We start from the raw sequence: 27,108 nt of genomic DNA, 5'->3' as shown, positions 1-27,108 counted from the left end.
GAAAAAGCCCCGATACGGACATCCAAGGTTGTGTGAAAGGAAATTAGACGACCAAACTAGGATCCTCAGGAGAGTATCGGAGAAGGCAATGGCGACCCACTCCAGTACTCTTGCCTGGAAAATGCCCTGGACGGAGGAGCCTGGTAGGCTGCAGGCCATGGGGTCGCGCAGAGTCAGACACGACTGAAGTGACTTAGCCGCAGCAGCAGCAGCAGGAGCCGGACAGTATGCTATTGGGAATACAACAACACACACAGATCCAGATCGATGGAATAAAGTTGAGGGTCCAGACACAGACCCCAGCATCCATGCTCAACTCATCTCTGACACAGAAGGGGAGAATATCCAAATGGGAACAAGAAAGCCTCTTCAATACAGGTCCATGGGAAAACCAGACAGCTACATCTGAAGAACGCTATTGGTTTTGATCTCAGACCACCTCAATATCGGGGAAAACCTCACCCTAAAGGCTGATGTCATGAGATAGCTAGAAAGAAGCGTAGGTCAAAGGCTCCTTAACATCAGAGTCTCCTTGCCATTTGCTGGGCGGAGGTAGAAATGGGTCTCTTCAAGTAAGGGAAAGAGGTACACGAAGTACACCAATGGGTTTCCATCCAATGGAACCTCTTCACAACAGAGAAGCTAAGCAAGCATTCACAAATGCAAAAGAGAGGAAACGGAACACGAGAGACTCCTTGCAAGTGGTGTATCTGAGAAGGGGTTCATATGGAAAGAGACGAAGAATGCACAGCACTCAGATTCCAAGAAACACCACCACCACCCTTGACCCTTCCCCCATGACCAACTCCGACCTAAAGCCTTTCTCTCCCTCTAACCTATCCCTAAAACATAACCCTCATCTAATCATATACATGTGCATTCCTAGCATCCATCCGTCCACACACGAGAGAGAAAGAGGAAGACACAGACTGAATTGAGAAAGGAAAAGAGAGGGACACAGCCAGAGAGAGACACGGAACCAAAGAGAGGAAAGGAGTCGATGGTCCAGACTTTTCATCAATCTGTCTCGAAGGTAGAAGCAATGACAGCGCCCATCCACCCCAGAAGGGGGAAAAGGACGGAAGGTTTGGAGAGGAAAAGACAAGAACGCAGGGAGCCATTAGAAGCTCAGCCACCCGCAGAAGCCGAGCTGGGACACTTGAACAGAATCTCAATGGAAACAGAGGACCAGAAAGTTGGCCACTCTTTTCTATAAGAGAGGGAGACCTTCGAGTCTTCCTTTCGGTCCTCCAACTTGGATGCGGGGTCTCAAAACAGTCAGGAGGGGGAGTGCCTTTTCCTGGGTACCACGGCACATCCAGGCCTCGTTCTGCCCCATTCTGTGCTGTGTCAGCCCAGGAAGGAATCTTTCTTTCTGAAGTCTCAGCGCACACGCTCCACGTGATATCGGCCCCAGGTGGAAAGGCATGGAGCTGCTCGTAGGCCGACAGACCTAGGAAGCAGATGGGAGAATGACCGCCACTCTGCAGATGGAGAGACTGGGGAAACCCTGAGGGGCATATGCTTGTCCAGGGCCACACCACTTATGAGAAGAAGGAGCCTGGTCTGAGAGCAGCGGGGCCCTCGGAGCTCAGGCCCTGGCTGCACCCAGGCCTCCCCAGGGCTGTCGGCTGGGCTGGGTGGGTGTCACTGTGCCTGCACATGGCTTAAGGGTGGTGGTCGAGCAGTCAGAAACCCAGGGATTCGCTTGGGAAGTTTTGGGGAAGGGACCTCAGCACGAACCCCAGGAAATGATGTCACCTGCCGGCAACAGAACCCAACAGAACCCGCAACCCGGGTATCCAGGCCTCGAGAGCGGAGAGGAGCCCCCAGCCAGATCACTTGCTGCCGAGATGTTCTGCTGTTTGCCCCTGCCCAGAGGCCGGGGCCTCAGGAGAGCTCACAGGCAGTGTGCGTGGGCACCCTGTCGACGTTGGCTCAGGGCACCCCCGAGACGCCTCTGGCCCTTTGCCTGGAGAAACAGAAAGGTAACACGGGGAGCCCCAGGCCGGGCCAGGCCACCTCTCCCATGCCACCCGGAAACACCGGGTCCTTTGCCTGTGTGTGTGGATGCGGGTTTCTCGGGGTGTGTCTCCCTCAAGGAAGCCCAGGTGGATGTGGGGTCAGAAGCCTGCGGACAAGTTGTGTCCACACCCCAGGGGAGAGCATGCTGGGCGGGATGGGGAGAGTGCGGGCAGGGCCGGCCGCCCAGGCTGACCTCACACCCTCAGGTGGGTCTCTTTCCTCCCGGGTGGGGATCTGAGCAGACACACGTCTCTGACCCTTCTGGGCAGAGAAGTTCGAGCAGGCCGAAGCAGCGGCTCCACTGGCCAGGCCCAGCTCGGAAAACTCCCAGCATGGCTGGCTGACGGTCACTGTCGTTGCAGAGCTTCCCACGTGATGAGGCCGAGGACGGGGACACCCCATCCAGCTCCCGGAGGGAGGGGTCGGAGCACCACCCCCCCGCCCGTGAGGCCCAGTGCAGGCTCCAGGTGAGCGTGCCCACGGAGGCATCAGCCCCACCGGGGGCGAAGCGGAGGCGGGGAAGGCCTGCTGCCGAGACACCGCCCAGGATACACCCGGCGGCCCAGTCTGAGGCTGCCACGGAGCTCAGCACACCCGGCTCCGACCCAGAGTCCCGAGAACCCCGGCCTCTGAGGCAGCAGGAGGACCTGGAGCCCAGCACGCCAGAGCACAGAGGTGAGGACGCTGGGGCTGGTGTACGGGAGTGTGTGCGGAGGGGGTGCTGAGCTACACAGGGACGAGTCCCCGAAAGCTGCTGCTGGGCCTGCAGCAAGCGCTGGCCTCACACCCCCCGCCCCCCATCTTGCACACTTCAGTCCCAAAAGACATCCGACCCTGGGTATTCTTTGGGAATCTCTTGGAAGCTTTCTGTCCCGGGATACGCACATGCCAAGGCTGGCCTGCGGGCAAACGATGCTTCTCCCACAGCTCTAGCACTGGCCTCCAACTGGAACCAGGCTCCACTTCCCAGACCTGTCCCTACAGAGGTGGTGGCTCCAGGTGCAGGACCCAGGGATCCACCGAGGGCAGATGGAGAACCGAGACTTGCCCTCGCAGAGACACCAGGCCAGCTGGGTACTGGCCAGCACACCGGGCAGATCGGATCTCCGTGCCTGCAGGACCCCCAGCCCCAGGCACTGATGTCCCACCCCCTCAGCCAGAACCTCCACCTCCACGTGCACCTCTACCTGCTCGGCCTTTGGCAGGAGAACCCGAGGCAGAGGAGGAGTCACCGCCTCGGCAGGGAGAGCCTGCCCTGGCTCCCGCGCAACACCCAGACGCCCACGATGACTCACCCACCCCTGCAGGGAGAACGAGCCCCCGCTCTGGACAGAGACCCAGAGCCCTTGCCGGAAACACCACGTCCAGGGGAGCGGTCGGCTCTGCAGCCTCCATCCCTGTCTGCTCACCGTGGACGCCGTCAACTCGGTCTGCCCCCAGGGGACATGGAGTTCCTTTCCCCCGAACTGCTTTGCATTTGGTTTGTTTCCACCTTTCTGGTGATGTTTTCTTTTTTGCGTGGTTTCCTGTATTTTTGTTGGTTAAGTTGGGATTAGTAAACTTTTTCATCATTGTTGCAATTTGGGAACACTGTTGTGTAACTCTGGTGATACTGTGTTACCATCACCACTTTGTAGTTTCAGACCCGTTCCATCTTTATGCCCCACCCCCCAACAAAGCCTGGATTCAAGGCAAGCACGCCCTGTTCATCCCTCCGCCCGATCCTGAACACAGTTTCATCTTTTCCTTCTGCATTCCTTCCTATATTCTTGGTGTCCCCAATCAATGACTCTCAGTGAAATGACTGAAGGAGTTTTTTTCGGACGCTCCACCTACTGTAAGACTCCACTGGAGAGTTCTCATGTTTATGTCCTTTGAACTAGCCTTTGATAGCTGAAAGGACGTTGTACGTCCTTTCAAGATACCATGTGCCAAACGAAGCCCTTTTGGCAAATGCCATCATTATCTCCAGGCAGGCATTGCTGTTTGAAGGGTGCCATCTCAGCCAGAAGGCAGAGGCTGAGCTCCTCTTGTTGCACCAGCTCCCAAAAGAAGCCAAGAAAGGGAGCTGGAACAACAAACCACCCCAACGCCCAGGAAAGCGTTCTTCATGACAGAAGGCTAGAAAATGACCCAACATCCTTGTGGCCCAGAACCCCTCTAGAAATTCACTGTTCCATAAAAAAGAGAAACAGATGGGAAGTTCCAAGGAGAGGCAATGCCCATGGCCAGTGTATTTTAGAGACGGCCTGACCGCTCCGGGGAAGACACGCACTGACAGAACCCCTTGGGAAACAGCCGTGATAGTCCTCACTGTCGTAAGGGATTCCTCTGGGGACAACCTGCCCTGGGCACCACACGAGGGAGCAGACCGGCTTCTCTTCCTCTGCCCCCACACCATTCACTCATGAAGGCAGCTCAGGTGTTCTCATGCCCTGCCTGCCTGCCTGCCTGGCTCATCCGTGAGCTGTGACCACCTCCAGGACAGGACTCCACCTTCTGCTCTCTGTGTACCGTGAATCTGCACACAGTGGGCTTTCAGAACCTTAGGAGACTTGAGCCATTCCCACTCGAGCCAGAACCCTCCCCAGGAAGGAAAAGAGCTGTGGAGTCCTTTTGGCCCCAGCACTGGTTCCGAAACCCTGGCGGCTCCTAGGGCCTCTACGGTGTGAAGAGGGAGGTCCCTTTTGACAGAGCTTTCCGGCCGTCAGATCTAAGCTGCTGTTTCACTGTCAGCTGTGTCTCTTCCGTTGCAGTGTTGCAGGTGGGCCACGCTGCTCCAAAGGAGCTCACAAGCTGAGTTTCAAGGGAGGTATTGAGAGGACAGGGATGGCTACAACGTGCTGCAAACTGAGTGAGGGTCCCCACAATCCTCAGCAAAGGTGTGTGGTGTGCAAGTGGGGAGTAGAGGGCCCCCAAGTTCCAAAGGAAGGGAGGTACTCGGGAGCTAAAGCCCTTGGCTGCTGTGGTAGCAGCTGCAGATGGCAGCTCGTCCACAGTGCACTTCGAATGAGGTCATATGAGCGGGACTCTGGAAATGGCTCCGAAATCCAGAGAAAGGGGTCAGGGTATGTGGGAATCCGGCGGGGGTGGGGGGTGGATGAAGGAAGGTGTCCTTCCTCTCTCCAGTGCAATTTGGTTTGGTGAGTCTCAAAGCTACCAGATGGCACTTCCCAAGTCAGGCCCCCGCAGGAATCAGGGTGGGCTGCATGCCTCGGCCCCTGCCACAGGGACAAGCCACACCAGTGGCCTCCCTGAGCTCCAATGGCCGGATCTGGGGGTTCTGTCTGGGTGCACACCTGCTTGTTCTGGCCAAGTTCCCCGCTTCTCTGAGCACCAGCTTCAACCTCTCGAATGAGGACATCGATTGCTACCTTGGCACGTTACTCTCTTCATCCTGTGAAGACTCATTAGGCTTATCCTACAATTACTAGCTGGCCCGAGGAGATATCTCCTGAATCCAGATTAAGCTGGAGTCTCCCAGGCTCATCTGGCATGTCTTCCCTGAAGTCTGCCAAAACCCACACCCTTGCGTTTCCAGGGACTCCCCTTAGCCAGCTGGGCAGAAAACCCAGCATGTTTCAAACAAGCTGACAGACAAGCGGGAGAGGACTCACGGGCAGACGGCTTCCCTCAGGTCTCGGGTGGAGCTCTGGGACCACAGCAGCAACAGGCCATCCCAGTCCCTGGGCTCAGCAGCGCCCTCATTCTCACGCCGGCGGCTCTGCCCTGAGGGGAGCAGGAAGGTCACCAACTGCCGCAGGCGGACCTCACGCCCCTCCCACTTATGGAGCCTGACCTCCCCCGGCCCCACCCCTTCCCCTACCCCAGCAGGACGAGAGCTCCTCTTCCCCTGGCTTCTAACGTGAGGCCCGGCCCTGGGCCCCGATTGGGCACTGCCCCAGTCCGGAGCCAATCACAGTGGCCAAGGAGGTGGAAGGCACCGATTGGCCAGGGCCAGGTCATGTGACCATACTCCCCAGGAAACTCAAATATTACCAAGATTCCCTAAGAAACCAATGAACAAAATTATCCAGTAAAGGCAAACCGTACTTTTTAATGAGGCCAAAGTCACAGAAAAAAAAAAAAAAAAAAGCTTCACAATGAAGTGCTCAAGGAAGCTACAAAATAAACTTTCAAAAAAGTTTAGTAGTTTTTTTAATAGGGTGACGGAGAGCTATACCTATCCCATATATGTGAATTTAGGTTTAAACTAGATTTCCCTTGGCTATTTTATAAGACAAAAAAACCCACATCACCCCCTTTTACTCCCCCCCACACCCAAAAAGTGTTTTAATCTATTGAATTTTTGTGTCCTCAGTTGTGTCTGATTCACGGCAACTCACGATCTCTACACAGCCAGGCTCTTCCGTCCATGGAATTCAGGGCAATTTTTTCTGTCACAGTAAATGCCCACCCTGGGTGATCCAAACGGAAGGGCTCAGAGGCTCCTGAGAGACTAACTCCTTTCAGCTGAGCACAGAGCTGGCTCCTCACTGGGATGCCTGTGGCCTGGGGCTCCCAGAGGGGAGAGCAGCACTCGCCCCACCGTGTGGTCACTGCTGGAAGTGCAGGCTGCTCCTCACTCCCCCTTGACAGTGTCCCTGAGGGCAGAACAGTGTGAAGTTAATCAAGGTGGAAACGCAAACTCCAATGCAAGCAAACTTCCCTCAAGGTCTCCAATACCACTCAGGAACAGGGTATTGGAAACTGCAGGGGATGACATGAATGAAGATGGAGACTTGACACCTTACACCGAGTTCACTTCCAGTTATCCCTAGACAAACATTCCATGAAAACTTGTCACAAATCTAGAGGAACAATGAGCCGAAACCGGACACGTGCTTTGAGTCTTCACACACAAAACTAAAAGGCAGTCCACAAAAAAAACCAGGAGAATACAGTGGACTTTGCAAAATCAAAGATATCTACTGTGGGAAAGACCTCAGTACAAAAGCAAAAGACAGGTCATACATCGCGAGACGAATGAGTGGAAACACAAAGCTTATCAAGGATGTGTCTCCAAACAGACAAAGAACACCAACACAACAAGCCTGTGAAAACTAGGGAAAGGTCTGAAGGGACACCAGACTGAGGAAGACACACACAGAGTATCCCGGATGATGTCCAGCACTGAGGGCCTGAAGAATCAACAGTCTAGTTGTACCTCCTCAGGCCTGTGTGACCCTGGGTGAGGCCTCTGTTTCCCGGTGGCTCTGAGAGATGGACAGGGAGGAAGGGGAAGAGAAATCACTTGCATTTCTAATACTCACAGCAAAGTCTTCCAATGAGAAGGGAATTATCACCCCCACTGACAATGCCATTCACTGAAGTGATCCCCACGGGTCCATCTAACCCAGAAGGGAAGGAAGGACCTGTTCTCACAAAACGGCGAGAGATGGAAGAAGGAAGATCAAGCCCACACCAATCCCTGGAAAGAGAAGCTGTGCTCAGGGCTTGAAAGAATTCCTATTTGGAAAATGATATCCCAGCCCCACAAGGCAATCCACAGCTTCGATGCTATTCCTCCCAAAATGCCAATGCATTTTCGCACCCAACCAAGAATTGCAAAAGGGGTACGGAAACAGAAAAGAGCCTAAATTGTCAATACAATCCGACGAAAAAGCCCCGATACGGACATCCAAGGTTGTGTGAAAGGAAATTAGACGACCAAACTAGGATCCTCAGGAGAGTATCGGAGAAGGCAATGGCGACCCACTCCAGTACTCTTGCCTGGAAAATGCCCTGGACGGAGGAGCCTGGTAGGCTGCAGGCCATGGGGTCGCGCAGAGTCAGACACGACTGAAGTGACTTAGCCGCAGCAGCAGCAGCAGGAGCCGGACAGTATGCTATTGGGAATACAACAACACACACAGATCCAGATCGATGGAATAAAGTTGAGGGTCCAGACACAGACCCCAGCATCCATGCTCAACTCATCTCTGACACAGAAGGGGAGAATATCCAAATGGGAACAAGAAAGCCTCTTCAATACATGTCCATGGGAAAACCAGACAGCTACATCTGAAGAACGCTATTGGTTTTGATCTCAGACCACCTCAATATCGGGGAAAACCTCACCCTAAAGGCTGATGTCATGAGATAGCTAGAAAGAAGCGTAGGTCAAAGGCTCCTTAACATCAGAGTCTCCTTGCCATTTGCTGGGCGGAGGTAGAAATGGGTCTCTTCAAGTAAGGGAAAGAGGTACACGAAGTACACCAATGGGTTTCCATCCAATGGAACCTCTTCACAACAGAGAAGCTAAGCAAGCATTCACAAATGCAAAAGAGAGGAAACGGAACACGAGAGACTCCTTGCAAGTGGTGTATCTGAGAAGGGGTTCATATGGAAAGAGACGAAGAATGCACAGCACTCAGATTCCAAGAAACACCACCACCACCCTTGACCCTTCCCCCATGACCAACTCCGACCTAAAGCCTTTCTCTCCCTCTAACCTATCCCTAAAACATAACCCTCATCTAATCATATACATGTGCATTCCTAGCATCCATCCGTCCACACACGAGAGAGAAAGAGGAAGACACAGACTGAATTGAGAAAGGAAAAGAGAGGGACACAGCCAGAGAGAGACACGGAACCAAAGAGAGGAAAGGAGTCGATGGTCCAGACTTTTCATCAATCTGTCTCGAAGGTAGAAGCAATGACAGCGCCCATCCACCCCAGAAGGGGGAAAAGGACGGAAGGTTTGGAGAGGAAAAGACAAGAACGCAGGGAGCCATTAGAAGCTCAGCCACCCGCAGAAGCCGAGCTGGGACACTTGAACAGAATCTCAATGGAAACAGAGGACCAGAAAGTTGGCCACTCTTTTCTATAAGAGAGGGAGACCTTCGAGTCTTCCTTTCGGTCCTCCAACTTGGATGCGGGGTCTCAAAACAGTCAGGAGGGGGAGTGCCTTTTCCTGGGTACCACGGCACATCCAGGCCTCGTTCTGCCCCATTCTGTGCTGTGTCAGCCCAGGAAGGAATCTTTCTTTCTGAAGTCTCAGCGCACACGCTCCACGTGATATCGGCCCCAGGTGGAAAGGCATGGAGCTGCTCGTAGGCCGACAGACCTAGGAAGCAGATGGGAGAATGACCGCCACTCTGCAGATGGAGAGACTGGGGAAACCCTGAGGGGCATATGCTTGTCCAGGGCCACACCACTTATGAGAAGAAGGAGCCTGGTCTGAGAGCAGCGGGGCCCTCGGAGCTCAGGCCCTGGCTGCACCCAGGCCTCCCCAGGGCTGTCGGCTGGGCTGGGTGGGTGTCACTGTGCCTGCACATGGCTTAAGGGTGGTGGTCGAGCAGTCAGAAACCCAGGGATTCGCTTGGGAAGTTTTGGGGAAGGGACCTCAGCACGAACCCCAGGAAATGATGTCACCTGCCGGCAACAGAACCCAACAGAACCCGCAACCCGGGTATCCAGGCCTCGAGAGCGGAGAGGAGCCCCCAGCCAGATCACTTGCTGCCGAGATGTTCTGCTGTTTGCCCCTGCCCAGAGGCCGGGGCCTCAGGAGAGCTCACAGGCAGTGTGCGTGGGCACCCTGTCGACGTTGGCTCAGGGCACCCCCGAGACGCCTCTGGCCCTTTGCCCGGAGAAACAGAAAGGTAACACGGGGAGCCCCAGGCCGGGCCAGGCCACCTCTCCCATGCCACCCGGAAACACCGGGTCCTTTGCCTGTGTGTGTGGATGCGGGTTTCTCGGGGTGTGTCTCCCTCAAGGAAGCCCAGGTGGATGTGGGGTCAGAAGCCTGCGGACAAGTTGTGTCCACACCCCAGGGGAGAGCATGCTGGGCGGGATGGGGAGAGTGCGGGCAGGGCCGGCCGCCCAGGCTGACCTCACACCCTCAGGTGGGTCTCTTTCCTCCCGGGTGGGGATCTGAGCAGACACACGTCTCTGACCCTTCTGGGCAGAGAAGTTCGAGCAGGCCGAAGCAGCGGCTCCACTGGCCAGGCCCAGCTCGGAAAACTCCCAGCATGGCTGGCTGACGGTCACTGTCGTTGCAGAGCTTCCCACGTGATGAGGCCGAGGACGGGGACACCCCATCCAGCTCCCGGAGGGAGGGGTCGGAGCACCACCCCCCCGCCCGTGAGGCCCAGTGCAGGCTCCAGGTGAGCGTGCCCACGGAGGCATCAGCCCCACCGGGGGCGAAGCGGAGGCGGGGAAGGCCTGCTGCCGAGACACCGCCCAGGATACACCCGGCGGCCCAGTCTGAGGCTGCCACGGAGCTCAGCACACCCGGCTCCGACCCAGAGTCCCGAGAACCCCGGCCTCTGAGGCAGCAGGAGGACCTGGAGCCCAGCACGCCAGAGCACAGAGGTGAGGACGCTGGGGCTGGTGTACGGGAGTGTGTGCGGAGGGGGTGCTGAGCTACACAGGGACGAGTCCCCGAAAGCTGCTGCTGGGCCTGCAGCAAGCGCTGGCCTCACACCCCCCGCCCCCCATCTTGCACACTTCAGTCCCAAAAGACATCCGACCCTGGGTATTCTTTGGGAATCTCTTGGAAGCTTTCTGTCCCGGGATACGCACATGCCAAGGCTGGCCTGCGGGCAAACGATGCTTCTCCCACAGCTCTAGCACTGGCCTCCAACTGGAACCAGGCTCCACTTCCCAGACCTGTCCCTACAGAGGTGGTGGCTCCAGGTGCAGGACCCAGGGATCCACCGAGGGCAGATGGAGAACCGAGACTTGCCCTCGCAGAGACACCAGGCCAGCTGGGTACTGGCCAGCACACCGGGCAGATCGGATCTCCGTGCCTGCAGGACCCCCAGCCCCAGGCACTGATGTCCCACCCCCTCAGCCAGAACCTCCACCTCCACGTGCACCTCTACCTGCTCGGCCTTTGGCAGGAGAACCCGAGGCAGAGGAGGAGTCACCGCCTCGGCAGGGAGAGCCTGCCCTGGCTCCCGCGCAACACCCAGACGCCCACGATGACTCACCCACCCCTGCAGGGAGAACGAGCCCCCGCTCTGGACAGAGACCCAGAGCCCTTGCCGGAAACACCACGTCCAGGGGAGCGGTCGGCTCTGCAGCCTCCATCCCTGTCTGCTCACCGTGGACGCCGTCAACTCGGTCTGCCCCCAGGGGACATGGAGTTCCTTTCCCCCGAACTGCTTTGCATTTGGTTTGTTTCCACCTTTCTGGTGATGTTTTCTTTTTTGCGTGGTTTCCTGTATTTTTGTTGGTTAAGTTGGGATTAGTAAACTTTTTCATCATTGTTGCAATTTGGGAACACTGTTGTGTAACTCTGGTGATACTGTGTTACCATCACCACTTTGTAGTTTCAGACCCGTTCCATCTTTATGCCCCACCCCCCAACAAAGCCTGGATTCAAGGCAAGCACGCCCTGTTCATCCCTCCGCCCGATCCTGAACACAGTTTCATCTTTTCCTTCTGCATTCCTTCCTATATTCTTGGTGTCCCCAATCAATGACTCTCAGTGAAATGACTGAAGGAGTTTTTTTCGGACGCTCCACCTACTGTAAGACTCCACTGGAGAGTTCTCATGTTTATGTCCTTTGAACTAGCCTTTGATAGCTGAAAGGACGTTGTACGTCCTTTCAAGATACCATGTGCCAAACGAAGCCCTTTTGGCAAATGCCATCATTATCTCCAGGCAGGCATTGCTGTTTGAAGGGTGCCATCTCAGCCAGAAGGCAGAGGCTGAGCTCCTCTTGTTGCACCAGCTCCCAAAAGAAGCCAAGAAAGGGAGCTGGAACAACAAACCACCCCAACGCCCAGGAAAGCGTTCTTCATGACAGAAGGCTAGAAAATGACCCAACATCCTTGTGGCCCAGAACCCCTCTAGAAATTCACTGTTCCATAAAAAAGAGAAACAGATGGGAAGTTCCAAGGAGAGGCAATGCCCATGGCCAGTGTATTTTAGAGACGGCCTGACCGCTCCGGGGAAGACACGCACTGACAGAACCCCTTGGGAAACAGCCGTGATAGTCCTCACTGTCGTAAGGGATTCCTCTGGGGACAACCTGCCCTGGGCACCACACGAGGGAGCAGACCGGCTTCTCTTCCTCTGCCCCCACACCATTCACTCATGAAGGCAGCTCAGGTGTTCTCATGCCCTGCCTGCCTGCCTGCCTGGCTCATCCGTGAGCTGTGACCACCTCCAGGACAGGACTCCACCTTCTGCTCTCTGTGTACCGTGAATCTGCACACAGTGGGCTTTCAGAACCTTAGGAGACTTGAGCCATTCCCACTCGAGCCAGAACCCTCCCCAGGAAGGAAAACAGCTGTGGAGTCCTTTTGGCCCCAGCACTGGTTCCGAAACCCTGGCGGCTCCTAGAGCCTCTACGGTGTGAAGAGGGAGGTCCCTTTTGACAGAGCTTTCCGGCCGTCAGATCTAAGCTGCTGTTTCACTGTCAGCTGTGTCTCTTCCGTTGCAGTGTTGCAGGTGGGCCACGCTGCTCCAAAGGAGCTCACAAGCTGAGTTTCAAGGGAGGTATTGAGAGGACAGGGATGGCTACAACGTGCTGCAAACTGAGTGAGGGTCCCCACAATCCTCAGCAAAGGTGTGTGGTGTGCAAGTGGGGAGTAGAGGGCCCCCAAGTTCCAAAGGAAGGGAGGTACTCGGGAGCTAAAGCCCTTGGCTGCTGTGGTAGCAGCTGCAGATGGCAGCTCGTCCACAGTGCACTTCGAATGAGGTCATATGAGCGGGACTCTGGAAATGGCTCCGAAATCCAGAGAAAGGGGTCAGGGTATGTGGGAATCCGGCGGGGGTGGGGGGTGGATGAAGGAAGGTGTCCTTCCTCTCTCCAGTGCAATTTGGTTTGGTGAGTCTCAAAGCTACCAGATGGCACTTCCCAAGTCAGGCCCCCGCAGGAATCAGGGTGGGCTGCATGCCTCGGCCCCTGCCACAGGGACAAGCCACACCAGTGGCCTCCCTGAGCTCCAATGGCCGGATCTGGGGGTTCTGTCTGGGTGCACACCTGCTTGTTCTGGCCAAGTTCCCCGCTTCTCTGAGCACCAGCTTCAACCTCTCGAATGAGGACATCGATTGCTACCTTGGCACGTTACTCTCTTCATCCTGTGAAGACTCATTAGGCTTATCCTACAATTACTAGCTGGCCCGAGGAGATATCTCCTGAATCCAGACTAAGCTGGAGTCTCCCAGGCTCATCTGGCATGTCTTCCCTGAAGTCTGCCAAAACCCACACCCTTGCGTTTCCAGGGACTCCCCTTAGCCAGCTGGGCAGAAAACCCAGCATGTTTCAAACAAGCTGACAGACAAGCGGGAGAGGACTCACGGGCAGACGGCTTCCCTCAGGTCTCGGGTGGAGCTCTGGGACCACAGCAGCAACAGGCCATCCCAGTCCCTGGGCTCAGCAGCGCCCTCATTCTCACGCCGGCGGCTCTGCCCTGAGGGGAGCAGGAAGGTCACCAACTGCCGCAGGCGGACCTCACGCCCCTCCCACTTATGGAGCCTGACCTCCCCCGGCCCCACCCCTTCCCCTACCCCAGCAGGACGAGAGCTCCTCTTCCCCTGGCTTCTAACGTGAGGCCCGGCCCTGGGCCCCGATTGGGCACTGCCCCAGTCCGGAGCCAATCACAGTGGCCAAGGAGGTGGAAGGCACCGATTGGCCAGGGCCAGGTCATGTGACCATACTCCCCAGGAAACTCAAATATTACCAAGATTCCCTAAGAAACCAATGAACAAAATTATCCAGTAAAGGCAAACCGTACTTTTTAATGAGGCCAAAGTCACAGAAAAAAAAAAAAAAAAAGCTTCACAATGAAGTGCTCAAGGAAGCTACAAAATAAACTTTCAAAAAAGTTTAGTAGTTTTTTTAATAGGGTGACGGAGAGCTATACCTATCCCATATATGTGAATTTAGGTTTAAACTAGATTTCCCTTGGCTATTTTATAAGACAAAAAAACCCACATCACCCCCTTTTACTCCCCCCCACACCCAAAAAGTGTTTTAATCTATTGAATTTTTGTGTCCTCAGTTGTGTCTGATTCACGGCAACTCACGATCTCTACACAGCCAGGCTCTTCCGTCCATGGAATTCAGGGCAATTTTTTCTGTCACAGTAAATGCCCACCCTGGGTGATCCAAACGGAAGGGCTCAGAGGCTCCTGAGAGACTAACTCCTTTCAGCTGAGCACAGAGCTGGCTCCTCACTGGGATGCCTGTGGCCTGGGGCTCCCAGAGGGGAGAGCAGCACTCGCCCCACCGTGTGGTCACTGCTGGAAGTGCAGGCTGCTCCTCACTCCCCCTTGACAGTGTCCCTGAGGGCAGAACAGTGTGAAGTTAATCAAGGTGGAAACGCAAACTCCAATGCAAGCAAACTTCCCTCAAGGTCTCCAATACCACTCAGGAACAGGGTATTGGAAACTGCAGGGGATGACATGAATGAAGATGGAGACTTGACACCTTACACCGAGTTCACTTCCAGTTATCCCTAGACAAACACTCCATGAAAACTTGTCACAAATCTAGAGGAACAATGAGCCGAAACCGGACACGTGCTTTGAGTCTTCACACACAAAACTAAAAGGCAGTCCACAAAAAAAACCAGGAGAATACAGTGGACTTTGCAAAATCAAAGATATCTACTGTGGGAAAGACCTCAGTACAAAAGCAAAAGACAGGTCACACATCGCGAGACGAATGAGTGGAAACACAAAGCTTATCAAGGATGTGTCTCCAAACAGACAAAGAACACCAACACAACAAGCCTGTGAAAACTAGGGAAAGGTCTGAAGGGACACCAGACTGAGGAAGACACACACAGAGTATCCCGGATGATGTCCAGCACTGAGGGCCTGAAGAATCAACAGTCTAGTTGTACCTCCTCAGGCCTGTGTGACCCTGGGTGAGGCCTCTGTTTCCCGGTGGCTCTGAGAGATGGACAGGGAGGAAGGGGAAGAGAAATCACTTGCATTTCTAATACTCACAGCAAAGTCTTCCAATGAGAAGGGAATTATCACCCCCACTGACAATGCCATTCACTGAAGTGATCCCCACGGGTCCATCTAACCCAGAAGGGAAGGAAGGACCTGTTCTCACAAAACGGCGAGAGATGGAAGAAGGAAGATCAAGCCCACACCAATCCCTGGAAAGAGAAGCTGTGCTCAGGGCTTGAAAGAATTCCTATTTGGAAAATGATATCCCAGCCCCACAAGGCAATCCACAGCTTCGATGCTATTCCTCCCAAAATGCCAATGCATTTTCGCACCCAACCAAGAATTGCAAAAGGGGTACGGAAACAGAAAAGAGCCTAAATTGTCAATACAATCCGACGAAAAAGCCCCGATACGGACATCCAAGGTTGTGTGAAAGGAAATTAGACGACCAAACTAGGATCCTCAGGAGAGTATCGGAGAAGGCAATGGCGACCCACTCCAGTACTCTTGCCTGGAAAATGCCCTGGACGGAGGAGCCTGGTAGGCTGCAGGCCATGGGGTCGCGCAGAGTCAGACACGACTGAAGTGACTTAGCCGCAGCAGCAGCAGCAGGAGCCGGACAGTATGCTATTGGGAATACAACAACACACACAGATCCAGATCGATGGAATAAAGTTGAGGGTCCAGACACAGACCCCAGCATCCATGCTCAACTCATCTCTGACACAGAAGGGGAGAATATCCAAATGGGAACAAGAAAGCCTCTTCAATACATGTCCATGGGAAAACCAGACAGCTACATCTGAAGAACGCTATTGGTTTTGATCTCAGACCACCTCAATATCGGGGAAAACCTCACCCTAAAGGCTGATGTCATGAGATAGCTAGAAAGAAGCGTAGGTCAAAGGCTCCTTAACATCAGAGTCTCCTTGCCATTTGCTGGGCGGAGGTAGAAATGGGTCTCTTCAAGTAAGGGAAAGAGGTACACGAAGTACACCAATGGGTTTCCATCCAATGGAACCTCTTCACAACAGAGAAGCTAAGCAAGCATTCACAAATGCAAAAGAGAGGAAACGGAACACGAGAGACTCCTTGCAAGTGGTGTATCTGAGAAGGGGTTCATATGGAAAGAGACGAAGAATGCACAGCACTCAGATTCCAAGAAACACCACCACCACCCTTGACCCTTCCCCCATGACCAACTCCGACCTAAAGCCTTTCTCTCCCTCTAACCTATCCCTAAAACATAACCCTCATCTAATCATATACATGTGCATTCCTAGCATCCATCCGTCCACACACGAGAGAGAAAGAGGAAGACACAGACTGAATTGAGAAAGGAAAAGAGAGGGACACAGCCAGAGAGAGACACGGAACCAAAGAGAGGAAAGGAGTCGATGGTCCAGACTTTTCATCAATCTGTCTCGAAGGTAGAAGCAATGACAGCGCCCATCCACCCCAGAAGGGGGAAAAGGACGGAAGGTTTGGAGAGGAAAAGACAAGAACGCAGGGAGCCATTAGAAGCTCAGCCACCCGCAGAAGCCGAGCTGGGACACTTGAACAGAATCTCAATGGAAACAGAGGACCAGAAAGTTGGCCACTCTTTTCTATAAGAGAGGGAGACCTTCGAGTCTTCCTTTCGGTCCTCCAACTTGGATGCGGGGTCTCAAAACAGTCAGGAGGGGGAGTGCCTTTTCCTGGGTACCACGGCACATCCAGGCCTCGTTCTGCCCCATTCTGTGCTGTGTCAGCCCAGGAAGGAATCTTTCTTTCTGAAGTCTCAGCGCACACGCTCCACGTGATATCGGCCCCAGGTGGAAAGGCATGGAGCTGCTCGTAGGCCGACAGACCTAGGAAGCAGATGGGAGAATGACCGCCACTCTGCAGATGGAGAGACTGGGGAAACCCTGAGGGGCATATGCTTGTCCAGGGCCACACCACTTATGAGAAGAAGGAGCCTGGTCTGAGAGCAGCGGGGCCCTCGGAGCTCAGGCCCTGGCTGCACCCAGGCCTCCCCAGGGCTGTCGGCTGGGCTGGGTGGGTGTCACTGTGCCTGCACATGGCTTAAGGGTGGTGGTCGAGCAGTCAGAAACCCAGGGATTCGCTTGGGAAGTTTTGGGGAAGGGACCTCAGCACGAACCCCAGGAAATGATGTCACCTGCCGGCAACAGAACCCAACAGAACCCGCAACCCGGGTATCCAGGCCTCGAGAGCGGAGAGGAGCCCCCAGCCAGATCACTTGCTGCCGAGATGTTCTGCTGTTTGCCCCTGCCCAGAGGCCGGGGCCTCAGGAGAGCTCACAGGCAGTGTGCGTGGGCACCCTGTCGACGTTGGCTCAGGGCACCCCCGAGACGCCTCTGGCCCTTTGCCCGGAGAAACAGAAAGGTAACACGGGGAGCCCCAGGCCGGGCCAGGCCACCTCTCCCATGCCACCCGGAAACACCGGGTCCTTTGCCTGTGTGTGTGGATGCGGGTTTCTCGGGGTGTGTCTCCCTCAAGGAAGCCCAGGTGGATGTGGGGTCAGAAGCCTGCGGACAAGTTGTGTCCACACCCCAGGGGAGAGCATGCTGGGCGGGATGGGGAGAGTGCGGGCAGGGCCGGCCGCCCAGGCTGACCTCACACCCTCAGGTGGGTCTCTTTCCTCCCGGGTGGGGATCTGAGCAGACACACGTCTCTGACCCTTCTGGGCAGAGAAGTTCGAGCAGGCCGAAGCAGCGGCTCCACTGGCCAGGCCCAGCTCGGAAAACTCCCAGCATGGCTGGCTGACGGTCACTGTCGTTGCAGAGCTTCCCACGTGATGAGGCCGAGGACGGGGACACCCCATCCAGCTCCCGGAGGGAGGGGTCGGAGCACCACCCCCCCGCCCGTGAGGCCCAGTGCAGGCTCCAGGTGAGCGTGCCCACGGAGGCATCAGCCCCACCGGGGGCGAAGCGGAGGCGGGGAAGGCCTGCTGCCGAGACACCGCCCAGGATACACCCGGCGGCCCAGTCTGAGGCTGCCACGGAGCTCAGCACACCCGGCTCCGACCCAGAGTCCCGAGAACCCCGGCCTCTGAGGCAGCAGGAGGACCTGGAGCCCAGCACGCCAGAGCACAGAGGTGAGGACGCTGGGGCTGGTGTACGGGAGTGTGTGCGGAGGGGGTGCTGAGCTACACAGGGACGAGTCCCCGAAAGCTGCTGCTGGGCCTGCAGCAAGCGCTGGCCTCACACCCCCCGCCCCCCATCTTGCACACTTCAGTCCCAAAAGACATCCGACCCTGGGTATTCTTTGGGAATCTCTTGGAAGCTTTCTGTCCCGGGATACGCACATGCCAAGGCTGGCCTGCGGGCAAACGATGCTTCTCCCACAGCTCTAGCACTGGCCTCCAACTGGAACCAGGCTCCACTTCCCAGACCTGTCCCTACAGAGGTGGTGGCTCCAGGTGCAGGACCCAGGGATCCACCGAGGGCAGATGGAGAACCGAGACTTGCCCTCGCAGAGACACCAGGCCAGCTGGGTACTGGCCAGCACACCGGGCAGATCGGATCTCCGTGCCTGCAGGACCCCCAGCCCCAGGCACTGATGTCCCACCCCCTCAGCCAGAACCTCCACCTCCACGTGCACCTCTACCTGCTCGGCCTTTGGCAGGAGAACCCGAGGCAGAGGAGGAGTCACCGCCTCGGCAGGGAGAGCCTGCCCTGGCTCCCGCGCAACACCCAGACGCCCACGATGACTCACCCACCCCTGCAGGGAGAACGAGCCCCCGCTCTGGACAGAGACCCAGAGCCCTTGCCGGAAACACCACGTCCAGGGGAGCGGTCGGCTCTGCAGCCTCCATCCCTGTCTGCTCACCGTGGACGCCGTCAACTCGGTCTGCCCCCAGGGGACATGGAGTTCCTTTCCCCCGAACTGCTTTGCATTTGGTTTGTTTCCACCTTTCTGGTGATGTTTTCTTTTTTGCGTGGTTTCCTGTATTTTTGTTGGTTAAGTTGGGATTAGTAAACTTTTTCATCATTGTTGCAATTTGGGAACACTGTTGTGTAACTCTGGTGATACTGTGTTACCATCACCACTTTGTAGTTTCAGACCCGTTCCATCTTTATGCCCCACCCCCCAACAAAGCCTGGATTCAAGGCAAGCACGCCCTGTTCATCCCTCCGCCCGATCCTGAACACAGTTTCATCTTTTCCTTCTGCATTCCTTCCTATATTCTTGGTGTCCCCAATCAATGACTCTCAGTGAAATGACTGAAGGAGTTTTTTTCGGACGCTCCACCTACTGTAAGACTCCACTGGAGAGTTCTCATGTTTATGTCCTTTGAACTAGCCTTTGATAGCTGAAAGGACGTTGTACGTCCTTTCAAGATACCATGTGCCAAACGAAGCCCTTTTGGCAAATGCCATCATTATCTCCAGGCAGGCATTGCTGTTTGAAGGGTGCCATCTCAGCCAGAAGGCAGAGGCTGAGCTCCTCTTGTTGCACCAGCTCCCAAAAGAAGCCAAGAAAGGGAGCTGGAACAACAAACCACCCCAACGCCCAGGAAAGCGTTCTTCATGACAGAAGGCTAGAAAATGACCCAACATCCTTGTGGCCCAGAACCCCTCTAGAAATTCACTGTTCCATAAAAAAGAGAAACAGATGGGAAGTTCCAAGGAGAGGCAATGCCCATGGCCAGTGTATTTTAGAGACGGCCTGACCGCTCCGGGGAAGACACGCACTGACAGAACCCCTTGGGAAACAGCCGTGATAGTCCTCACTGTCGTAAGGGATTCCTCTGGGGACAACCTGCCCTGGGCACCACACGAGGGAGCAGACCGGCTTCTCTTCCTCTGCCCCCACACCATTCACTCATGAAGGCAGCTCAGGTGTTCTCATGCCCTGCCTGCCTGCCTGCCTGGCTCATCCGTGAGCTGTGACCACCTCCAGGACAGGACTCCACCTTCTGCTCTCTGTGTACCGTGAATCTGCACACAGTGGGCTTTCAGAACCTTAGGAGACTTGAGCCATTCCCACTCGAGCCAGAACCCTCCCCAGGAAGGAAAACAGCTGTGGAGTCCTTTTGGCCCCAGCACTGGTTCCGAAACCCTGGCGGCTCCTAGAGCCTCTACGGTGTGAAGAGGGAGGTCCCTTTTGACAGAGCTTTCCGGCCGTCAGATCTAAGCTGCTGTTTCACTGTCAGCTGTGTCTCTTCCGTTGCAGTGTTGCAGGTGGGCCACGCTGCTCCAAAGGAGCTCACAAGCTGAGTTTCAAGGGAGGTATTGAGAGGACAGGGATGGCTACAACGTGCTGCAAACTGAGTGAGGGTCCCCACAATCCTCAGCAAAGGTGTGTGGTGTGCAAGTGGGGAGTAGAGGGCCCCCAAGTTCCAAAGGAAGGGAGGTACTCGGGAGCTAAAGCCCTTGGCTGCTGTGGTAGCAGCTGCAGATGGCAGCTCGTCCACAGTGCACTTCGAATGAGGTCATATGAGCGGGACTCTGGAAATGGCTCCGAAATCCAGAGAAAGGGGTCAGGGTATGTGGGAATCCGGCGGGGGTGGGGGGTGGATGAAGGAAGGTGTCCTTCCTCTCTCCAGTGCAATTTGGTTTGGTGAGTCTCAAAGCTACCAGATGGCACTTCCCAAGTCAGGCCCCCGCAGGAATCAGGGTGGGCTGCATGCCTCGGCCCCTGCCACAGGGACAAGCCACACCAGTGGCCTCCCTGAGCTCCAATGGCCGGATCTGGGGGTTCTGTCTGGGTGCACACCTGCTTGTTCTGGCCAAGTTCCCCGCTTCTCTGAGCACCAGCTTCAACCTCTCGAATGAGGACATCGATTGCTACCTTGGCACGTTACTCTCTTCATCCTGTGAAGACTCATTAGGCTTATCCTACAATTACTAGCTGGCCCGAGGAGATATCTCCTGAATCCAGACTAAGCTGGAGTCTCCCAGGCTCATCTGGCATGTCTTCCCTGAAGTCTGCCAAAACCCACACCCTTGCGTTTCCAGGGACTCCCCTTAGCCAGCTGGGCAGAAAACCCAGCATGTTTCAAACAAGCTGACAGACAAGCGGGAGAGGACTCACGGGCAGACGGCTTCCCTCAGGTCTCGGGTGGAGCTCTGGGACCACAGCAGCAACAGGCCATCCCAGTCCCTGGGCTCAGCAGCGCCCTCATTCTCACGCCGGCGGCTCTGCCCTGAGGGGAGCAGGAAGGTCACCAACTGCCGCAGGCGGACCTCACGCCCCTCCCACTTATGGAGCCTGACCTCCCCCGGCCCCACCCCTTCCCCTACCCCAGCAGGACGAGAGCTCCTCTTCCCCTGGCTTCTAACGTGAGGCCCGGCCCTGGGCCCCGATTGGGCACTGCCCCAGTCCGGAGCCAATCACAGTGGCCAAGGAGGTGGAAGGCACCGATTGGCCAGGGCCAGGTCATGTGACCATACTCCCCAGGAAACTCAAATATTACCAAGATTCCCTAAGAAACCAATGAACAAAATTATCCAGTAAAGGCAAACCGTACTTTTTAATGAGGCCAAAGTCACAGAAAAAAAAAAAAAAAAAGCTTCACAATGAAGTGCTCAAGGAAGCTACAAAATAAACTTTCAAAAAAGTTTAGTAGTTTTTTTAATAGGGTGACGGAGAGCTATACCTATCCCATATATGTGAATTTAGGTTTAAACTAGATTTCCCTTGGCTATTTTATAAGACAAAAAAACCCACATCACCCCCTTTTACTCCCCCCCACACCCAAAAAGTGTTTTAATCTATTGAATTTTTGTGTCCTCAGTTGTGTCTGATTCACGGCAACTCACGATCTCTACACAGCCAGGCTCTTCCGTCCATGGAATTCAGGGCAATTTTTTCTGTCACAGTAAATGCCCACCCTGGGTGATCCAAACGGAAGGGCTCAGAGGCTCCTGAGAGACTAACTCCTTTCAGCTGAGCACAGAGCTGGCTCCTCACTGGGATGCCTGTGGCCTGGGGCTCCCAGAGGGGAGAGCAGCACTCGCCCCACCGTGTGGTCACTGCTGGAAGTGCAGGCTGCTCCTCACTCCCCCTTGACAGTGTCCCTGAGGGCAGAACAGTGTGAAGTTAATCAAGGTGGAAACGCAAACTCCAATGCAAGCAAACTTCCCTCAAGGTCTCCAATACCACTCAGGAACAGGGTATTGGAAACTGCAGGGGATGACATGAATGAAGATGGAGACTTGACACCTTACACCGAGTTCACTTCCAGTTATCCCTAGACAAACACTCCATGAAAACTTGTCACAAATCTAGAGGAACAATGAGCCGAAACCGGACACGTGCTTTGAGTCTTCACACACAAAACTAAAAGGCAGTCCACAAAAAAAACCAGGAGAATACAGTGGACTTTGCAAAATCAAAGATATCTACTGTGGGAAAGACCTCAGTACAAAAGCAAAAGACAGGTCACACATCGCGAGACGAATGAGTGGAAACACAAAGCTTATCAAGGATGTGTCTCCAAACAGACAAAGAACACCAACACAACAAGCCTGTGAAAACTAGGGAAAGGTCTGAAGGGACACCAGACTGAGGAAGACACACACAGAGTATCCCGGATGATGTCCAGCACTGAGGGCCTGAAGAATCAACAGTCTAGTTGTACCTCCTCAGGCCTGTGTGACCCTGGGTGAGGCCTCTGTTTCCCGGTGGCTCTGAGAGATGGACAGGGAGGAAGGGGAAGAGAAATCACTTGCATTTCTAATACTCACAGCAAAGTCTTCCAATGAGAAGGGAATTATCACCCCCACTGACAATGCCATTCACTGAAGTGATCCCCACGGGTCCATCTAACCCAGAAGGGAAGGAAGGACCTGTTCTCACAAAACGGCGAGAGATGGAAGAAGGAAGATCAAGCCCACACCAATCCCTGGAAAGAGAAGCTGTGCTCAGGGCTTGAAAGAATTCCTATTTGGAAAATGATATCCCAGCCCCACAAGGCAATCCACAGCTTCGATGCTATTCCTCCCAAAATGCCAATGCATTTTCGCACCCAACCAAGAATTGCAAAAGGGGTACGGAAACAGAAAAGAGCCTAAATTGTCAATACAATCCGACGAAAAAGCCCCGATACGGACATCCAAGGTTGTGTGAAAGGAAATTAGACGACCAAACTAGGATCCTCAGGAGAGTATCGGAGAAGGCAATGGCGACCCACTCCAGTACTCTTGCCTGGAAAATGCCCTGGACGGAGGAGCCTGGTAGGCTGCAGGCCATGGGGTCGCGCAGAGTCAGACACGACTGAAGTGACTTAGCCGCAGCAGCAGCAGCAGGAGCCGGACAGTATGCTATTGGGAATACAACAACACACACAGATCCAGATCGATGGAATAAAGTTGAGGGTCCAGACACAGACCCCAGCATCCATGCTCAACTCATCTCTGACACAGAAGGGGAGAATATCCAAATGGGAACAAGAAAGCCTCTTCAATACATGTCCATGGGAAAACCAGACAGCTACATCTGAAGAACGCTATTGGTTTTGATCTCAGACCACCTCAATATCGGGGAAAACCTCACCCTAAAGGCTGATGTCATGAGATAGCTAGAAAGAAGCGTAGGTCAAAGGCTCCTTAACATCAGAGTCTCCTTGCCATTTGCTGGGCGGAGGTAGAAATGGGTCTCTTCAAGTAAGGGAAAGAGGTACACGAAGTACACCAATGGGTTTCCATCCAATGGAACCTCTTCACAACAGAGAAGCTAAGCAAGCATTCACAAATGCAAAAGAGAGGAAACGGAACACGAGAGACTCCTTGCAAGTGGTGTATCTGAGAAGGGGTTCATATGGAAAGAGACGAAGAATGCACAGCACTCAGATTCCAAGAAACACCACCACCACCCTTGACCCTTCCCCCATGACCAACTCCGACCTAAAGCCTTTCTCTCCCTCTAACCTATCCCTAAAACATAACCCTCATCTAATCATATACATGTGCATTCCTAGCATCCATCCGTCCACACACGAGAGAGAAAGAGGAAGACACAGACTGAATTGAGAAAGGAAAAGAGAGGGACACAGCCAGAGAGAGACACGGAACCAAAGAGAGGAAAGGAGTCGATGGTCCAGACTTTTCATCAATCTGTCTCGAAGGTAGAAGCAATGACAGCGCCCATCCACCCCAGAAGGGGGAAAAGGACGGAAGGTTTGGAGAGGAAAAGACAAGAACGCAGGGAGCCATTAGAAGCTCAGCCACCCGCAGAAGCCGAGCTGGGACACTTGAACAGAATCTCAATGGAAACAGAGGACCAGAAAGTTGGCCACTCTTTTCTATAAGAGAGGGAGACCTTCGAGTCTTCCTTTCGGTCCTCCAACTTGGATGCGGGGTCTCAAAACAGTCAGGAGGGGGAGTGCCTTTTCCTGGGTACCACGGCACATCCAGGCCTCGTTCTGCCCCATTCTGTGCTGTGTCAGCCCAGGAAGGAATCTTTCTTTCTGAAGTCTCAGCGCACACGCTCCACGTGATATCGGCCCCAGGTGGAAAGGCATGGAGCTGCTCGTAGGCCGACAGACCTAGGAAGCAGATGGGAGAATGACCGCCACTCTGCAGATGGAGAGACTGGGGAAACCCTGAGGGGCATATGCTTGTCCAGGGCCACACCACTTATGAGAAGAAGGAGCCTGGTCTGAGAGCAGCGGGGCCCTCGGAGCTCAGGCCCTGGCTGCACCCAGGCCTCCCCAGGGCTGTCGGCTGGGCTGGGTGGGTGTCACTGTGCCTGCACATGGCTTAAGGGTGGTGGTCGAGCAGTCAGAAACCCAGGGATTCGCTTGGGAAGTTTTGGGGAAGGGACCTCAGCACGAACCCCAGGAAATGATGTCACCTGCCGGCAACAGAACCCAACAGAACCCGCAACCCGGGTATCCAGGCCTCGAGAGCGGAGAGGAGCCCCCAGCCAGATCACTTGCTGCCGAGATGTTCTGCTGTTTGCCCCTGCCCAGAGGCCGGGGCCTCAGGAGAGCTCACAGGCAGTGTGCGTGGGCACCCTGTCGACGTTGGCTCAGGGCACCCCCGAGACGCCTCTGGCCCTTTGCCCGGAGAAACAGAAAGGTAACACGGGGAGCCCCAGGCCGGGCCAGGCCACCTCTCCCATGCCACCCGGAAACACCGGGTCCTTTGCCTGTGTGTGTGGATGCGGGTTTCTCGGGGTGTGTCTCCCTCAAGGAAGCCCAGGTGGATGTGGGGTCAGAAGCCTGCGGACAAGTTGTGTCCACACCCCAGGGGAGAGCATGCTGGGCGGGATGGGGAGAGTGCGGGCAGGGCCGGCCGCCCAGGCTGACCTCACACCCTCAGGTGGGTCTCTTTCCTCCCGGGTGGGGATCTGAGCAGACACACGTCTCTGACCCTTCTGGGCAGAGAAGTTCGAGCAGGCCGAAGCAGCGGCTCCACTGGCCAGGCCCAGCTCGGAAAACTCCCAGCATGGCTGGCTGACGGTCACTGTCGTTGCAGAGCTTCCCACGTGATGAGGCCGAGGACGGGGACACCCCATCCAGCTCCCGGAGGGAGGGGTCGGAGCACCACCCCCCCGCCCGTGAGGCCCAGTGCAGGCTCCAGGTGAGCGTGCCCACGGAGGCATCAGCCCCACCGGGGGCGAAGCGGAGGCGGGGAAGGCCTGCTGCCGAGACACCGCCCAGGATACACCCGGCGGCCCAGTCTGAGGCTGCCACGGAGCTCAGCACACCCGGCTCCGACCCAGAGTCCCGAGAACCCCGGCCTCTGAGGCAGCAGGAGGACCTGGAGCCCAGCACGCCAGAGCACAGAGGTGAGGACGCTGGGGCTGGTGTACGGGAGTGTGTGCGGAGGGGGTGCTGAGCTACACAGGGACGAGTCCCCGAAAGCTGCTGCTGGGCCTGCAGCAAGCGCTGGCCTCACACCCCCCGCCCCCCATCTTGCACACTTCAGTCCCAAAAGACATCCGACCCTGGGTATTCTTTGGGAATCTCTTGGAAGCTTTCTGTCCCGGGATACGCACATGCCAAGGCTGGCCTGCGGGCAAACGATGCTTCTCCCACAGCTCTAGCACTGGCCTCCAACTGGAACCAGGCTCCACTTCCCAGACCTGTCCCTACAGAGGTGGTGGCTCCAGGTGCAGGACCCAGGGATCCACCGAGGGCAGATGGAGAACCGAGACTTGCCCTCGCAGAGACACCAGGCCAGCTGGGTACTGGCCAGCACACCGGGCAGATCGGATCTCCGTGCCTGCAGGACCCCCAGCCCCAGGCACTGATGTCCCACCCCCTCAGCCAGAACCTCCACCTCCACGTGCACCTCTACCTGCTCGGCCTTTGGCAGGAGAACCCGAGGCAGAGGAGGAGTCACCGCCTCGGCAGGGAGAGCCTGCCCTGGCTCCCGCGCAACACCCAGACGCCCACGATGACTCACCCACCCCTGCAGGGAGAACGAGCCCCCGCTCTGGACAGAGACCCAGAGCCCTTGCCGGAAACACCACGTCCAGGGGAGCGGTCGGCTCTGCAGCCTCCATCCCTGTCTGCTCACCGTGGACGCCGTCAACTCGGTCTGCCCCCAGGGGACATGGAGTTCCTTTCCCCCGAACTGCTTTGCATTTGGTTTGTTTCCACCTTTCTGGTGATGTTTTCTTTTTTGCGTGGTTTCCTGTATTTTTGTTGGTTAAGTTGGGATTAGTAAACTTTTTCATCATTGTTGCAATTTGGGAACACTGTTGTGTAACTCTGGTGATACTGTGTTACCATCACCACTTTGTAGTTTCAGACCCGTTCCATCTTTATGCCCCACCCCCCAACAAAGCCTGGATTCAAGGCAAGCACGCCCTGTTCATCCCTCCGCCCGATCCTGAACACAGTTTCATCTTTTCCTTCTGCATTCCTTCCTATATTCTTGGTGTCCCCAATCAATGACTCTCAGTGAAATGACTGAAGGAGTTTTTTTCGGACGCTCCACCTACTGTAAGACTCCACTGGAGAGTTCTCATGTTTATGTCCTTTGAACTAGCCTTTGATAGCTGAAAGGACGTTGTACGTCCTTTCAAGATACCATGTGCCAAACGAAGCCCTTTTGGCAAATGCCATCATTATCTCCAGGCAGGCATTGCTGTTTGAAGGGTGCCATCTCAGCCAGAAGGCAGAGGCTGAGCTCCTCTTGTTGCACCAGCTCCCAAAAGAAGCCAAGAAAGGGAGCTGGAACAACAAACCACCCCAACGCCCAGGAAAGCGTTCTTCATGACAGAAGGCTAGAAAATGACCCAACATCCTTGTGGCCCAG

The 27,108-nt window shown here is 55.3% G+C and overlaps 4 protein-coding genes and 1 long non-coding RNA gene across 5 annotated transcripts in view; 4 read left to right on the top strand and 1 right to left on the bottom strand.

The window, feature by feature from the left end:
* Positions 1-27,108, bottom strand: part of LOC145517350 (uncharacterized) — a 123,830-nt gene that overhangs the window by 26,344 nt on the left and 70,378 nt on the right. The window contains exons 33-46 of the long non-coding RNA XR_014061987.1: positions 26,365-26,481; positions 24,158-24,383; positions 21,658-21,915; positions 20,930-21,041; positions 18,722-18,838; positions 16,515-16,740; positions 14,015-14,272; positions 13,287-13,398; positions 11,079-11,195; positions 8,872-9,097; positions 6,372-6,629; positions 5,643-5,754; positions 5,325-5,422; positions 1,228-1,453 (exon numbers count right to left, since the gene is read on the bottom strand). This is a non-coding gene — a long non-coding RNA (uncharacterized LOC145517350). The remainder of the gene's footprint in view (positions 1-1,227; positions 1,454-5,324; positions 5,423-5,642; positions 5,755-6,371; positions 6,630-8,871; positions 9,098-11,078; positions 11,196-13,286; positions 13,399-14,014; positions 14,273-16,514; positions 16,741-18,721; positions 18,839-20,929; positions 21,042-21,657; positions 21,916-24,157; positions 24,384-26,364; positions 26,482-27,108) is intronic.
* On the top strand, positions 1,854-3,605 carry LOC145517065 (uncharacterized). The gene is made up of 3 exons (XM_081519340.1): positions 1,854-1,988; positions 2,388-2,700; positions 2,953-3,605. Exons 1-3 carry the CDS (start codon positions 1,854-1,856, stop codon positions 3,579-3,581), a joined length of 1,077 nt encoding a protein of 358 aa, XP_081375466.1. The 3' UTR covers positions 3,582-3,605.
* Positions 7,264-11,249, top strand: LOC145517127 (uncharacterized). Its single transcript, XM_081519389.1, has 3 exons — positions 7,264-9,632; positions 10,032-10,344; positions 10,597-11,249. The coding sequence occupies exons 1-3, from the start codon at positions 9,396-9,398 to the stop codon at positions 11,223-11,225; spliced, it is 1,179 nt and encodes a 392-aa protein (XP_081375515.1). The 5' UTR covers positions 7,264-9,395; the 3' UTR covers positions 11,226-11,249.
* Positions 14,907-18,892, top strand: LOC145517169 (uncharacterized). Its single transcript, XM_081519433.1, has 3 exons — positions 14,907-17,275; positions 17,675-17,987; positions 18,240-18,892. The coding sequence occupies exons 1-3, from the start codon at positions 17,039-17,041 to the stop codon at positions 18,866-18,868; spliced, it is 1,179 nt and encodes a 392-aa protein (XP_081375559.1). The 5' UTR covers positions 14,907-17,038; the 3' UTR covers positions 18,869-18,892.
* Positions 22,550-26,535, top strand: LOC145517153 (uncharacterized). The gene is made up of 3 exons (XM_081519414.1): positions 22,550-24,918; positions 25,318-25,630; positions 25,883-26,535. The coding sequence occupies exons 1-3, from the start codon at positions 24,682-24,684 to the stop codon at positions 26,509-26,511; spliced, it is 1,179 nt and encodes a 392-aa protein (XP_081375540.1). The 5' UTR covers positions 22,550-24,681; the 3' UTR covers positions 26,512-26,535.

The sequence above is a fragment of the Giraffa tippelskirchi genome, chromosome 8, assembly GCF_054371585.1.
Source record: "Giraffa tippelskirchi isolate mGirTip1 chromosome 8, T2T-mGirTip1v1.2.pri, whole genome shotgun sequence".
Lineage (NCBI taxonomy): Eukaryota > Metazoa > Chordata > Mammalia > Artiodactyla > Giraffidae > Giraffa > Giraffa tippelskirchi.
Note: the sequence above shows the minus strand (reverse complement) of the source record. Positions and strands in the feature narration are given on the sequence as shown.